This window comes from Mus caroli, chromosome X (assembly GCF_900094665.2).
Source record: "Mus caroli chromosome X, CAROLI_EIJ_v1.1, whole genome shotgun sequence".
NCBI lineage: Eukaryota > Metazoa > Chordata > Mammalia > Rodentia > Muridae > Mus > Mus caroli.
Window position 1 is genome coordinate 152,393,336 of NC_034589.1, and position 15,643 is coordinate 152,408,978.

Genomic DNA, 15,643 nt, shown 5'->3' on the forward strand with positions numbered 1-15,643 from the left:
CTCAGTGTGATGGTGACAAGCTTGAAGCTAAGTCAGGGTAGCTGGGAAAGGGACATTCTCCTCATGCCATTGCACCCAATGACTTTAACTCTCAGTCCTTGGATAACCCATATGTGAGATGATTGTAACCACTGTAAGGATTTGAGAAATAATCAGGGAGCCTAGTTCACAGTAAGCAGCTCTTAGTCATTGTTAAATAGTTGCGCTGAACAATGTTGTCACTAGCCCCATGTAGCAACTTAACTAAATAACAGGTTCTTAGCAGTTCTAACCCCTTTTAAAGGGTTAGCATTCATTTCTACCTAGTGGCACCAGGACAGAGCACTGTTCAGGGGAGGTATCACCATCACCACCACTATCATCATCATCATCGCCCAATGATCATCATCTCCAGCGTGAGGCTTTATATCATTAATGTTGAGTTTTAGACAGTAGCCAAATCTTAGAGTTTAACCTAGCCATCCTCTAGTTGGGAATTGTTTACCAACAAACAGTCTAGGAAGTGTTGTTCCCTTTACTCTCCAGAGGTGAAAAAGGAGTTATATTTGTTTCCTAAGTATGATAGCCTGTCTTTGAATCAGATTGGTTAGCCTGAAAGGGCACAAAGATTATGCCAAAGAAAACTCCATGCTCTGCACGTTGAGCTTAACCAAACAACTACAGGAGGCAGGTGGGAGGCTTCTGATTATGTCAGCTCAGGAAACATTCTTAGGAGGTAGAGTTTGAGGAAGAACCCACTAACCTGTTTCTCAAATAGATTTTCGTAAATAACTGACAGGGGATGGTTTGCTTCTATGGACGTATTAACCCAACTGATGGGCGTTAATTATTAAACCTTTTAGATGGTGGCTCGCTGATTTCTCCGATACCCTAATCCGGGTCACAGAATGGTTAAAGCAGCTTTAAGTAGAGAGTGGATTATTTTCCCCTCAGTTTGTCTTCTGTTTGCGGCTCTGAAAGAATGTTGTGGGCACTTTTTTTCCTGGTGACTACTATTCACGCTGAACTCTGCCATCCAGGTACGTAGCCTTGAAGCTTAAAAAGTAAATTAACAGATTCCTGAATGCTTGAAAAGTCGTAGAGTGGAGAAAAAAAAAAGAATGATTTTTTTTTCCTAAGTCTTTGGACATGTGGCTTGAAAGTTGAACCAGTGACTCTTAGGAATTGGAAGGGAAAATAGGGGTGGTTTCATAGGCTTTTTTTTTTTTTTTTAAGTTGCAGGGGCACTAGTCCAGATCAATTGTAGTCCTTTGTTATGTTCATCTGGGCTGTGTTAAACATTAGGATTTATCAGGCTCCGTTTTCTCACAGTTTATCCTAATTTACTGCTCTTTGTTTCCCGCCTTTCTCCCCCCCCCTCTGGCAGATGCAGAAAACGCCTTTAAAGTAAGACTTAGCATCCGAGCAGCTCTTGGAGATAAAGCAGTAAGTAGAACACCTGCTGGCTCATTTCAAGTTTTGTTTTCTAATAGCTCTGGGCTTTTTTCAAATAGATGGCTTCTGAGTCTTCAAGTCTGATCTTTTGCCAAAGCTAGATTACAGTAACACGGGAGTCACTGATAGAATGAGTTTTCTTAAAGTACACAATCAGTACTGAGTGATTGAAAATCCATGGGGAAATTGTGTTATGGAAAACAGCTTTGAAAGCTTGAAAGACTCAGTCCAGCAACATAGAGCAAAGGGGGCTGTCTGGTCTGATGTAGATGTGTTTGTCTAGGTTAAGTCTGCCCTTCACTATCATGGGCATGTAAATGTTATCAGTCTGTTTTCTAGTTATCAGAAAGAAAGACTGGTGCTACCAATTTATTTCATAGTACAAAATTGTCCAGTTCTATGTGAAGCTTCAATTCTTCCCATTTATGAAGGTGACAGTACGGGGAGATTGTGCTTGAAATAATAGAAGTTTAAAATCCTCAGAGTCTATGGAGGGTGAAGAGTAGGAAAGATCACTGAATTAAGGAGATGCTATTGTCTAACTTTAGTGTCAGTGTCCTGGTATGCTCTGCATTAAAAAAAAAAAAAGACTAGTAGGTGATATTAATGTCTCATACTACAAACAAACAAACAAACAAAACCCAGATTGCTAAAGGGATTTGAAAGTATTCTCCTTGCTAACCAATCAGCTGCAAGAGTTTTCATTATTTGTCTGATAAGTAATAGTTGTTATAATAGCATATAAAATAAACCTTTATCAAATCATTATTTATTTATTACTTCTTAGTGGAGGCTCTTCTAAACACTAAACTCCTATCAGCTTCTGAGCCCTTCCCCTTTGAGTACAGGTATATCCATTCTGACAGGATGAGTGAAAAAACACAGGCCCAGACTCATACGTGATTCTTTGAAGATCTCAAGTCAGTAAATGGCAGGAGAGTCAGACCCAGAGAGTTTGACTGCAGAGACCCTGCTCCCAGCCAGTGTATAAGATCTCTTATCACAGGATCTTTAGATTTGGCTGCATGTTAGGGATGTGATGGCAGCTAACACTGGGCTTGTCTGTTCCCTGCGGAACTTATAATAGTGAGAGAGTCAGCTGTCTGTTAAATAGTGAGTAAAGCAAATGCAATGTGCAGTCTTAAGAAGCATTACAGGAAGGAGAAGTATACAGGTCTCTGGCCTCAGCAGGAGCCTCTGTCCCAGGCACTTCTGCAATGTCTAATGTAACCACGAAGAGACACAGAACAGAGAAGGAGGGAAGGATGGCAGAGGGCTGTCACATGTGAACATAACAATAATCACAAGGAGCTTAGTGAACCTGAAGGATGGAAAGAAGACCAGGATGTCTGGAACAGAAGCTGTGAGGAAGAACATGACATTGAGGACCTTGAAAAAGGGGGACTGCATGGGAAATGTGTTTCATGCTGGCAGTGGGTGGGAGGGAGGTTGTTTCAAGACCAAGGAACTGTTTAAAACATCAAATGCTGGTGAGAGGCCAAACTCATTCTGTGAAGCAATATGGAAGCTGAGGAGTTCAGCAGGAGCTGTTTTGGGAAGGAAAAAGTCAGATATTGGAGAGGGGGATAAAATAAGCAGGGTAAGTTGGGGGTGACCATGCAGAAGTATAGGTCACTCCTATCAATACTTTGGATTGGTCTGCAGGCTGCTGACTCAGGAGACTTGGGCTGTACTTCAGCTGGGAGAATACTTGCCTAGCATGTGTGAGGCCCTGAGTTCCATTTCTAACATCCCATAAGCCAGGCCTGCTAGCAGTTAGGAGATGGAGGCGGAAGGATCAGAAGTTTACCGTCCTTCTTCATTACCAGTTAGCCTGTGATACATAAGGCCCTGTGAGGGGGAGGGAGAGGGAGGTCTGGCTCTGAAAGGTTGGAGAGAGCTAGCAGTCGGAAGATGGAGCAAAACCACAGGTTTTTACTGTTGGTTTAGTGGAAACAAGTTGAGCATGAGTAAAAGTCAGCGGACAGACTCCAACTGGACTTGAGTACACAGAAGAAACTGATGCTGTTTCAAGTCTGGGAAGGGAGGAGCAGAGGCATTCCCAGCACACTTGTGGGGATTAGCCTTTATCAGGAGAGAAATGTCTGGCACTTGAGGAGAGGAAGTGGTTAGGAAGTATGTCAGTGGTGGAAGGTTTGTTTCTTTGCCTTAGGAGGTCAAGGGAGGTTAAATCGCTAAATTGAGACTTTTATCTCTAAATTACAAACTCAGGGGTTAGGGATTAAGCTCACTGGTGGAGAGCTTGCCTAGCAAGGGAAAGTCCTTGGGTTCAGTCTTCTGCTTTGGATGTTGGAGTGAGTATAAAACCAAAAGCATCCACTGAGAGCTGAGGTGGAAGAAAACGTATTATGATGGGGTGGGGAAGTGTCGGAAGTTTGAAGCCATCTTGGGACAGACAATTGTCTTGAGACAAAGAACTTATGGAGAATGCTAAGAGGCGAGCAGGGAATTTGAGGGTCACGCATCATGAATTTAAAATTAAACAAGTCCCATTTTTGTGACTCTCTTGTTACTTTTGACTATTCAACTAAAATGTGAGGTTTCAGTGTTCTTCGATGTAAGCAGAAAGTAAAATGACCTGGGAGACTCGAGGACTTGGTAGAAGTGTTATTCAAATGAGGAAGCAAAGAATACGAGATGACAGATAAATACATGCAATTGATCTGCCCTGTGTGGTCCATGAAGTCACAAGTGTTCTCTAACAATACATTCAGTTGTCCATACTTATACTGTCTGTATGCTAGATACCCGGACAACAGGTACATAAAGTACTATGAGCCTTCTTGTCTATGTCTCTTCCGTGCTATTTTGGTCTGTGGGTATTACGCCAGGACTGTATCTCTGAGTAACACTTTCCTTATCATTCTTCAGTTGTGTACATTTTTTATTACTATACATTTTTCCTAGAAACTACTCAGAAATACTTTGAAAGCCATAGTAGAAATGTGACATGACTGCTAGACACACGGACTTTTAGTCTTGCCCTCAAGTCAAGTTAGTTCTCTCTGCTCAATTCCCAACACAAAGCAACACTAGTTAGTGTTTTCCAGATCTCAGGAGCTTTACTCTGTGGCCTAAGTCACACTCCTGCTGGGAGAGCTCTGCTCATCTTGTAAAAGGAACTAAGGTATCCTTTCCAAGATCCCAAATGCAACTTAAAGCCATGCTCTGGCAAGTTCTGGTTGACATTGTCATTTTTGTTTACTACACTGCATTCTCATTTATATTTGAGCAAGCTCCTTCCCTGTCTCCACATCACAACAAGGCTTCCCTGTGTGCACACACACACACACAGAGGGATGTGTATAAGTGTATACTCATTTGTAATATTGTATATAAAATTACATATACATGTAATACATATGTATACTTATTTTTAAAATTAAGATTTAGTTTTGTGTGTGTCCATAGAGATCAGGAGAGGGTGTCAGATACTCTAGTGTTGGAGTTACAGGTGATTATGAGCCAGCTGATATGGATGCTGGGAACTGAACTCAGGTCCTCTGTAATAACAGTATGTGCTCTTAACTGCTGAGCTGTCTACCTAGTCCTATATGTATAGGTTTTTATTAGACAAGCTCTCAATATGCAGTTCTGGCTGGCCTGGAACTCTTTATATATACCAGGCTGGCCCAGCCTTGAGCTTGCCTCAACTCTCTTACCCCACCCTCCTGGGTGTTAAGGTTATTTATTGTAAGCTTGGACCCTGAAGCTACTTAGGAAAGAATATATATATATATATATATATATATATATATATATATATATATACATACATATATACCCTTCATGTATAGAGAAGGTAACCAGGGGATAAATTTTCTGCTGTTGTTTAGGATCATTTATTTTTCAGCACTCTAAGAAAGAAAGAACAGTTATGCTAAAATATGTGTTTCTATCTCAGTATGACCCTGGTTCTTAACAATACTCTCATGAGGTGCTAGAATGAGGTGTGAGTGAGTCGTCATGATCCCTGCTGTGTGAGAAACATATGGAGGTGGGCGAGAAAGAGGAGGCAAAGGAGGGTGATGGAACATACCATCAAATGGACTCTTTCCTATCAGGATCATTCACCCCGACTTTCCCTTTTCTTTCAGTATGTCTGGGACACGGATCAAGAATACCTCTTCAGAGCAATGGTGGCATTCTCCATGAGAAAAGTCCCCAACAGAGAGGCAACAGAGTAAGCTGACAGCATGAAATCTCAAGTGCCTGTTTGAGATAATACATTATTTCAATTTCCTATGTTGAATATGATCTAGTACCCTCCCCTGATTTAAGGGACCAGCAGTTTTCTTTTTAATTTTTATTATTATTTATTTAGTTATTTGTGTGTGTGTGTGTGTATGTTTACATATGTGCATACACACACAGACACACACACACACACACATCATGACATGCAAGTGGAAGTCAGGACATCTCTCGGGAGGTTAATTCTTTCCTTCTATGATGTGGGTTCAGGGGATGAAATTCAGGCCCTCAGGTTTGGCAGCAACTGTCTCTACCCACTGAACCATATTTCCAGCCCTTGCTTTGCTTAGTAACTTCCTATGTAAACTTGCGTGTCCTGGAACTTGCTGTGGAACCCAGGCTGGTTTGGAACTTGTGATGATCCTTCTGACTTAGCCATTCAAGTGCTGGGGTAGCAGGTATGAGATGCCATGACCAGCCTGGAACCTGCATTTTTATGGAACACTTAAACATTCACAGTAGAGCTCAGCTTACAATTTCTATCATATTCCCTTTGTTCAGTGGGTAATATGACTATCAATGGCCATGATCAAAATTATATTTACATCTTTTATGTCCTAAGCTTTCCATGTTTCCGTTGTAATTTTTCTTGCAGAGAGCTAGGTAATATCAAAGAAATCTATTCTCCTCTACAAAGTAACCAAAATATGGGCCCCACATTGATATATATCTTGTTCATTTTCTTAAAATCACTTAGTACAAACTTTTAAAAAATAGTTTTTGTTGTGATGGTGGGTATTTTTTTGTTTGTTTGTTTTGTTTTTTTGTTGAGACAGGGTCTCATGATGTAGCCTTGGCTGTCCTGGAGCTATGTAGACCAGGCTGGTGTGGAACTCACAGAGATCTATCTGCCTGCCCTGTCTCTCTGCAGTTAAAGGTGCTTGCTACCATGCCTGGGCCATTTTAACAGTTTTATATTTGTTCCCTACTCTCCTGCATTTGTAGAGATTCTGTCCTTTTCTATTTGTGATTAGGTTAGCACTCCTGGTGGCTCTCTACTCCCTCTCCTGTGCCTCCAGTGGGAGGTGAAATGACTGGTGGGCTAGATAAAGCATCTGCGAACAAGCTTGCCCTGTCTGCTCCCACCAGGCTCTCCTGGTGCTGCTTCCTAGTAGAACTTCCAAGTACGAGCAGGCTGTATTTGCTCTGTACAGTTAAGGAGCACTTAGATTGGAAGTTTCCATATTGTACAGCCTGCTATGTATTACCCAAACACAGGATACCTATCTCAATTCAGCTCTACCAAAGACAGTTATGGTTGAACTTAGTTCATTTCAGGATTGGTGGTGGTGGTGGCTTAAGACAGTCTCATGTGGTCCAAGCTGGCCTTCAATTCATTATGTAGCTAAAGATGGTCTTGAAATCCTGATCCTTCTGTCTCAGCATCCTGAGTACTGGGAATGACAGGCATGTATCACCCTCTTCTGGTTTAATTTTAGGATTTTTTATGATTAGGAGGAAAAATTTGCCTGGGGATGAAATAGTCTCCAAGCACTCCTAAGTGCTTTACTAAAGAGTGACTTTTGCAATAATTCAGAGCCCAGAGAAGAGGATAACTATCAGTTGATTTCCCTCAGATTCCCAATATCTGGTGTGAGCATAAAAAATAAAAAAAGGAAAAGGAATCTGGGTGTGATGGTACATACCTTTTAATGCCAGTTTTCCAGAGGTGGGGGCTGAGTGTCTGAGGCTAGCCTGGTCTACAAAGTGAGTTCTAGGTCAACTAGGCCTACTACGTAGTGAAACATTATTTCAGTGTGTGTATGTGCATGTGCATGTGCGTGTGCGTGTGTGTGTGTGTATGTATATGTATATAGAAGAGTAGATTTTGAGGAAGTGAAACACATAAAATGTATATTTGTATACACCCATGCGTATTAAAAGTGGATCTTTCCCCTTTTATTTTTTACTTTAATTTTTAAAGTAATTTTGTGTGTATATCTGTATACTATATGTGAATGGACGTGCACATGCATGCCTGTGTGTGTATGTGTGTGAAATCCAGAGTTTGATTTTGGGTGTCTTCCTCTCTTGTTCTCCACTTTATTTTTTATTTTTCTAACAGGGGCTTTCTCACTGAGCCTGGGGCTCAAGGATTGGCCAGACTGACTGGCCAGCATCCACTTGTCTCTCTGCCTCATTTGTTCACTTAGTGACAGTTACTTGAAACTCAGGTCTTCATGGTCATGTGGCAAGCATTTTAACAAGTAAGCTATCTCCCCAATTTCCACACATATATTTGTATACATGTATAATAATAATAATGAATAATGTATTATATAATGACAATTTTTAAGAAAGTATATAGAAAAACAAGAAAAAAGTGTGCCCTAAATTCTCCCCATGCTTTATGAAATTCTAAAAAGAAAATATTTAATGACATTTAAAATTTATTCTTTGAAAATTTCACACATTTGTGCAATATATTTTGATCATATCCATCCATTATTACTTCCCTTCCATACCCCCTAGCATAATTTTTAAAAGTAAAAATAAGGGAGAAGGGTAGAGGGCTTAGCAGTGATGTACAGTGTTCTTGCAGAATACATGAATTCAGTTCCAGTTCCTGGAACTCCAGCTCTAGAGGATCTGATGTCCTCTTCTGGCCTCTGTGGGGATACCTGCATGCATAAAACAATAATCACACAGACACATACAATACATGTAATTAGAAGAGAATCAATCTAAATAAAAACAAGGTGATTGCATTACAAAACTTCAAAAGGAAAGAAAGCACTTATGTCTTGGGGTTAGCACTAAGCGTATCTTTTGTGCACTAGCTTTCCTTGTCAGCAAATGCTTTCTCTATGTTGCTGTGTCCTTGGCAATGTGACTTTACTCGCGTGCCCACATTTCCCCTGGCTCATGGTTTTGATCAACCAAATGTTTCTGTGCTTGGGCAAAAGTGATGAGCTGTGTAACATTTCGGAATTTGAGGAATTCACCTTTGGAATGTTTTCCTTCAGAACTTGGGACATTGTGGTGGTCTGTGCATATCAGATCTAGTTTTGCTTGTGTGTGTGTGTGTGTGTGTGTGTTTTGAAAGGTGATTCAATTTTCAATGGACACCCAGGATATATGGAAGTTTTGTTGCTTATCTTAAATCTACCAAAGTATAAAACTAGATCAGTGAAGTTTGTTTCTGTGAAGGCCAAAGGTGACCACGGCGTGAGGAACACATTTCCCTTCAGTTGGACTGTGGGGTCAGCCTAAGGAAGTATATTGCTGTAGTGGTAGCCCCAGAAGCAAATACCCTGTTCTGAAAGCCTGCTGTGTACTTGAACAGGCCAGACAGATGTAAAGATATTTGAACATACCCATGCCTCTCATTTTGTTATCAAAAACCAATGACCCCCAAGGAATGAGAATTTCCCCATAAATCTTATGCTGGGAGAAGGAAAAGGCAGGTACCAGCCAAGAGGAACCTGTCTTCTGGAAAGAGATTCAGACCACCTTACAGGATGACACTGAATCCCAGACACGGGGTGGGGGTGGGGGGCCAATAATGGGCAGGACCACACCTTGACAGAAGCTGTTAGATGTGCATATCCTTGGCCTTCTATTTAAACTTTGATGTCACTTTAGGGCCTTCAAGATGGACTTTGGGGCTTCTCTGGATCCTATAGTCTCTCTTCCAATGTGGCCACATTAAATAAATCTCCTTTTCTGCGTTCTACTTTTAATTCGACTCTTTTAGTTGGTTTATTGAGGTTAGGTGTTTGGACCTTGCTTGGGGCACAGGTTCCAAATGACTTCAGCTGGATTTACTGCAGCAGGAATCCCAAAGTGTTCTAAGTTGTTTTCAAGGAAACTATCAGCTAGTTAGAAGTTTCGTCTAGTTTTCAGGCAAGCAGACATTTAACTACGTATTATACAAATGTTGGCTTTTAAGATAATTGATCAAGTTTAGCAAGATAGGTAGAAGTCTATTGCGGGTGATGCTTTCTCTTTTAAAGTAGCATAGAGCACGTAATGGATTTCTTGCTCTACTTAATTATTCAAGGATAAGTCTTGTGACCTAAAATGAACAATGTGTTCTTGTGCCCATGGAAAGGTAAGGGGATTACCCATCTCGTGCTTGCTGGCCAGCTCAGTTTTAGTCCTGATTTTCAGAAAAAAGAGCCTAATTCTTACCACCCTTGGCTTTGTTTGGCCTCATTGATGAGAAATAGCTAGAGAAGTACGTCCGGGTCAGTGTTTCACACATTTAAGGAGGCAGAGGGAACATTTGTGGCTTCTCCTAGTGAAATGCTGAAAGAAGTCATTCTTGTAGATGTTAACAAAGTTTTTGATAAACATCATTGGTCATGGGCTGAAGAGATGACTCAGTGGTTAAAAACACAGCTAAAAGCACTTATTGCATTTGCAGAGGACCCAGGTTCAGTTCCCAGCATCCACAGGGTGGTTCACAACTATCCATGACTCCAGTTCCAGGGAACCCAATGCCTTCTTCTCACCTCCATAGGCACCAGCATGTGCATGGTACTGTTAATCCAAAGGATGGGAGGAGAGAGACCACAGACCAAATTCATCATGACCAAATCAACTAAAGCAAGATTTTTTTTTATTCATGTACATGGGCTGTCTCCCTGTCAGGCAAAGTTGGAGAGGTCAGCATTGGATGTAAGGAAGACAGGACTTTTATTTTATAGCTGGGAGGTAGGAAATTTCCAAATGGCGGATTTGGCAGGCAAAATAGGCAGGGTTACAGGAGCAGAACATAAGGATAACAAGTTAGCCCTTCCTGAAACAAAGACATGGTCTCAACGTAAGCAGAACAAGGTAGTTATAGGTGGTCATCTAACCATTTGAAACAAAGGCAGGGCTGCAAGATGGTTACCAACAACTTTATGAAACAGAGGAGTGATCGTCATTCCTGGAACAGGCAGGCAGAACCTTTTGTAGTCAAGGTTTCAGGTGGGGCACAGCCTAATCCTTCAGAAACAGAGGTTTAATCATAAACAGGAGTGAACCTAGTTTGTCTTCACTATAAATGGCTTTTAAGCTTAAGGTGGAGGCAGCCTGGCTCTTCAGTACACGTATACATACATGATTGCAAAGCAAAAGAAAATCAATTAATCAATCAATCAATCATTGTTCAGAATGGCTGCTAAAATAAACTCACATGCTTTCATTAGACCCATCCATATATAAAATTTGAAAATATAGGATTTGTATTTAGTTGTGCTAAATGTATTTCAATTTTATTTTATTTTATTGGTTTTTCAAGACACAGTTTCTCTGTGTAGCCTTGGCTGTCCTGGAACCCACTCTGTAGACCAGGCTGGTCTCGAACTCACCTCACAGAGGCCTGCCTCTGCCTCTTGAATACTGGGATTAAAGATGTACACCACCATCACCACAACATATTTTAAAAACAATATTTATTTATTTATTTATTTATTTATTTATTTATTTATTTATTATTGAGTGTGTGTGTGTGTGTGTGTGTGTGTGTGTGTGTGTGTGTGTGGTGTGAATGCCTTCAGTGGCCAGAAAAGGGCATCAGATTCCTTGGAGCTGAAGCCATAGGTGATATGAGCTGCTTGGTGTGGCCACTGGGAACTGAACTCTAGGCGTTTGCAAGAGCTGCAAGTATCTTCACTGCTGATCCATTTCCCCAGCCCCTAACTTTTTGTTAAAAATATGTAGTTCTACTTCAGCAGTTTCTATTAAGTGATTATTTTGCCCTTCAGGGATGCAATACCTGGAAACATTTTTGATTGTCAAAGCTGGAGGCTGTTTAGAAGTCAAATTCACTGCTAAGAAAATATGTACCCTTTTCCCCACGACAGAATTATCTGACTTGATTGGGCTTTGTTGTTTCGTTCTAGTACTAAATGGAGAAATATTTCTTTGATGGCATATATCCTAGTTACTTTATCCTTTCCCCCTTTATCAATAGACACTTATGTTGTTTCGATGCTTAATGAAGAATGCTACAAAGACTGTCCTTATCAGTGTCTCTAGGTATGTGTGTGCAGATGTAAGAATTTTAGGTAGCCACAGTCTGTCCATCTTCTGGAAAATACGTATAATTAACGTTCCAGAGTGACTTGACCCATTGGCTTTTTCATAGCTTCTTGGAATTCCATTTCTGTGCACCTTGCCACTACTTGGTATTATTTAAATTTAAATTTGGGGAAGAGGCTGGAGAGATGGTTCAGCAGTTATTGGCATTTCCTGTTCTTGCAGAGGACCCAAGTTCCTTTTCCCAGCAGCTCACAGTGGCCTGTAACTCTAGTTCCAGGTGATTGGATGCCCTCTTCCGACCTTTGAAGGTACCTGCTCACAAGTGCATACACTCATTCAGACACATAAATAAGAGTTAAATACATCTTTTAAGATGATAAGCAAGTTTAAAAGTTTAAAATCTCTAATTTAAAATCCATTTTACGTATTTTGCTTATTAGTGAGGCTAAATAACAGAAATTATTCCCAACCTAATACAGGCTACAAAAAGTAGACCTGTGTTTCCTTAGACTTCACCTTCCTAAAATGGAAAACACACACACACACACACACACACACACACACACACACACACACAGAGAGAGAGAGAGAGAGAGAGAGCAAACATGCCGTACCTACTTCATTCTGGTCATATTTGTATCTTTGTTACTTATTATACAGAGCCACACATTTTGAAAGACTAAGCTTGCCAGTTTCTTGCCAGTAGAGGTCAGAATTGGTTTGTGGTTCTCAACCAGTGCTTTATTATTTATTTATTTATTTATTTATTTATTTTATTATTACTTTTTGGCTTCTTATTCCAATGATTACTGCAGTGCCTGGAGACCCTAGTTGGTTGTCACTACTGTCGTCTACTGCTTGAGATCCCAAGAATGCTGCTTCCCTTAAGGCACACAATGTAATCTGGCCCCAAGCCTCAACAGTACCACTTGCAGAAAACCATGCTGTAGCCCTAGAGAGAAATAAATGACAGTCTCAGAATAAAAGATGACAAACTCTTCCTACTCTATATGGCCGGCCACTCTATTTCTGGTGACCAGCTTGAAGGCAGATGGGCTGGTCTTGGGGTTCCGTTTCCTTCTCATAAGACAAGCACAATCAGTCCTTTGGTGAAGCTGCAGGGGCAGCCTCTGGGGACCTTAGCTTGGACTTGGAGCAGAGTGGGTAGCTTTCTGAGGGCTCTGGTAAAGTTGAGGCAAGTGGACCTTGAATTCCAGGTCCTGATTGCAGAATTCACGGGTGGGCCTGAGAAGGGTCCCTGCCTTCTGGCAAAGTGCCATGGAAAGACCCTCTGCCCACCTACATTTCTTTTCCCGTGCCCAAGCCAGTGCCTCCTCACTTGCCCATCTAGGAGGGAGGCAAGGGGATGGGAGCTCTTGAGAGGATGTGGCCAGAGAAGCACAGAGGACTAGAGGGACTGATGGTTGGTGTTAGGGCACAAGCAAAGCACAAAAGAGGCCAGGGACCCTCTGCTTACCTGACTGCCAGGTAGTTGACCATAGACAATGTCATTAGGGGCTGCTACTGCTTATCAGTGGTTCTCAACCTTCATAATGCTGCAACCCCTTAACATAGTTGCTCATGTTGTGGTGATCCCCAACCATAAAATTACTTTTGTTACTACTGAATAACTATAATTTTGCTACTGATATGAATTGTAGTGTAAATATCTGATATGCGAGCCCTGTGAAGGGGTCATTCACTGCCCCCACAAAGGTCATACCCCACAGGTTGAGAAACACTGGCTTAGATGATAAAGGGAACACACAACCCTATACTGTTAAGATCTGCATGGGCCATACCTGAGCTAGCTGATATTAGGCAACTGCTCTCTGAACGGCAAGGGGCCCACTTTGAACCTTTGCCCTTAGCTCCTCACCCTCTAGATTGGAGCCTGTTGGCAACAGGCCATCTTGGGGTATAGCAGCTGCAGCTGGAACTGATGCTGCATGGAAGACAAAGGAGCTAATCCCTGCTGTTTCCTATTGCTGGTCCCAGACACTTAGCTCTGGGCAGAGGTGCACTTGCTTCTACTTTTGTGATACCGAAATGAAGAAAAGACATAACTTTGCAATACACAGCTTCTGTATTCTGAAGGACTGCTAGCTTTCAATATTATAGTTTTGAATGTTCATTTTAAAGAAAAGCAAGATTCTGGTCTTTTCCATGAAGGTGATGGATGTGTGTCTCATTCTTGTGGGATGGATACTCATGACACACATTCTTGATTTTGCAATTTTTTTCTTCAGGAAATTGCTAACAGCATGCAGGATTGACATTGTAGCACCAGCCTCGTGGCCTTTCCTATAATTTTCAGCTTTCATCCACCCCTGTAAAGATTTTCATTTCTTTGAACACTAACATCGTTTCTCTTTTCACTTTTATTAGTAACTCATATGTAGGGAATAGAGCATGTCCCGTTTCTAATTTTCAGGAGAAAAGCATGTGACTTAAGATTTAGGGGTGAAGAGTTGCTGGTGATTGTAGGTAGCACTTGTGTTTGGGGGGACTACTCAAGGCAGTATAAAAACAGCTCGCTCTTCTTGCGAACCTCACTCTCCAAAGTACATTTGGAAAGCACCCCTTGATGATCCCAAAGCTGGTGTAGGAAGAGACAAGGAGAGAATGAGAGAGAGAGAGAGAGAGAGAGAGAGAGAGAGAGAGAGAGAGAGAGAGAGAGAGACCAGTAAATTGAAGAGTGGGCAGCAGCTTTTGCTGGGAGGTAATGGACAGGCCATCTGCAGACTTGATGAGAAAACATTGAGGCTTCTGTAGCTGAGAAAGAGGCCACATGCTGAGAAAGCAGGAGGCTGTCAGCCTCTAGATAATGAGCAATGAACTCCACTCATGCTCTCTACTTCCAAATCACACCTTTTTTATTTTTATTTTTTAAAAAATTTTTTTGGCAGATCCTTTAAGGAACAATCCCCAAGTGTATGATTTTGAAATAACTGGAATTTCTTTTCTTTTTCTTTTCTTCTTATTTTGGCTTTTTTGAGAAAGGGTTTCTCTGTGCAGTTCTGGCTGTCCTCAAACTCACTCTGTGGACCAGGCTAGCCTGCCTCTGCCTCCCAAAAGGCTGGGATTTAAGGTGTGTGCCACCACCAGCTGGCCTCTTTGAAAGTTTTCTATCTTGTATTTTGATTACTGTTAACACCACCCCACCCATGCTTCTCCCTCTAGTTCCTCTCAGATCCACTCTCACATCCTCACTCCTTTTCAACTTTGTGTCCTGTTAAAAACATAACCAAATCCACTTTGTGTTGCCTGTATACTCACGGTGTAGAGACACCCTGCTATGTGATTAACCAACCAAAGGCCATAGCATTAAAGAAAATTGATTTTCTCCCAGAAGCTATCAACGTGTCAATAGCTCCTCTGTTAGAAGTAGGGGTTTGTGAACTTCTCCCAATCTGTGCTAGAAGTCTGATTGGCTCCATCTTGTATAGTTTTGTGCAGACAAACACAGCTATCGTCGGTTCAGGAGCACAGTAGTCCTATTATGTCCAGAAGATACTGTTTCATTCCAGACCTCCCTTACCTCTTACAATCTTTCTGCCCCTTCTTCCTCTATAGTCCCTGAGCCCCAGGGCGAAGGTGGTGCAGATATCCCCTTATGGTTAAGCATTCCACAGGCATGCATTCTCTTTACTTTCTCCAATCGTGAGTTTTTGCATTAACAGCGATCCATTGCACAAAGAAGCTTCTCTTGGTGAGGTCTGAGGGCTGCACTGATCTATGGGTATAATCTATGGGTATGATCCATGGGTGTAGGGCTGTAAATTTAGAGAGCAGTTGGTACTGTGTCTATTTAGCAAAATAATAGAAATAGCTTCACTCCTAGGTTCTGGGTGAGCTTCCTCACCAAGGGTTCTTTGTCATATTTGCAGTACTAGGCATGTGTTTCCTCCTGTGGAACAGACCTTAAATCCATTCATAAACTGATTTTTTTTTTTTTTTT

General features: G+C 41.4%; 1 protein-coding gene across 2 annotated transcripts in view; it reads left to right on the forward strand.

The window, feature by feature from the left end:
- The first annotated feature begins 712 nt into the window (after positions 1–712).
- Cltrn (collectrin, amino acid transport regulator) overlaps positions 713–15,643 on the forward strand; it is a 28,951-nt gene continuing 14,020 nt past the window's right edge. The window contains exons 1-3 of one of the 2 annotated variants that reach the window (XM_021153753.2): positions 713–1,019; positions 1,367–1,425; positions 5,553–5,638. In XM_021153753.2, the coding sequence (XP_021009412.1) occupies positions 962–1,019; positions 1,367–1,425; positions 5,553–5,638 (203 nt within the window). In that variant the 5' untranslated portion in view covers positions 713–961. The remainder of the gene's footprint in view (positions 1,020–1,366; positions 1,426–5,552; positions 5,639–15,643) is intronic. The other variant, XM_029472953.1, reaches the window with a different exon arrangement.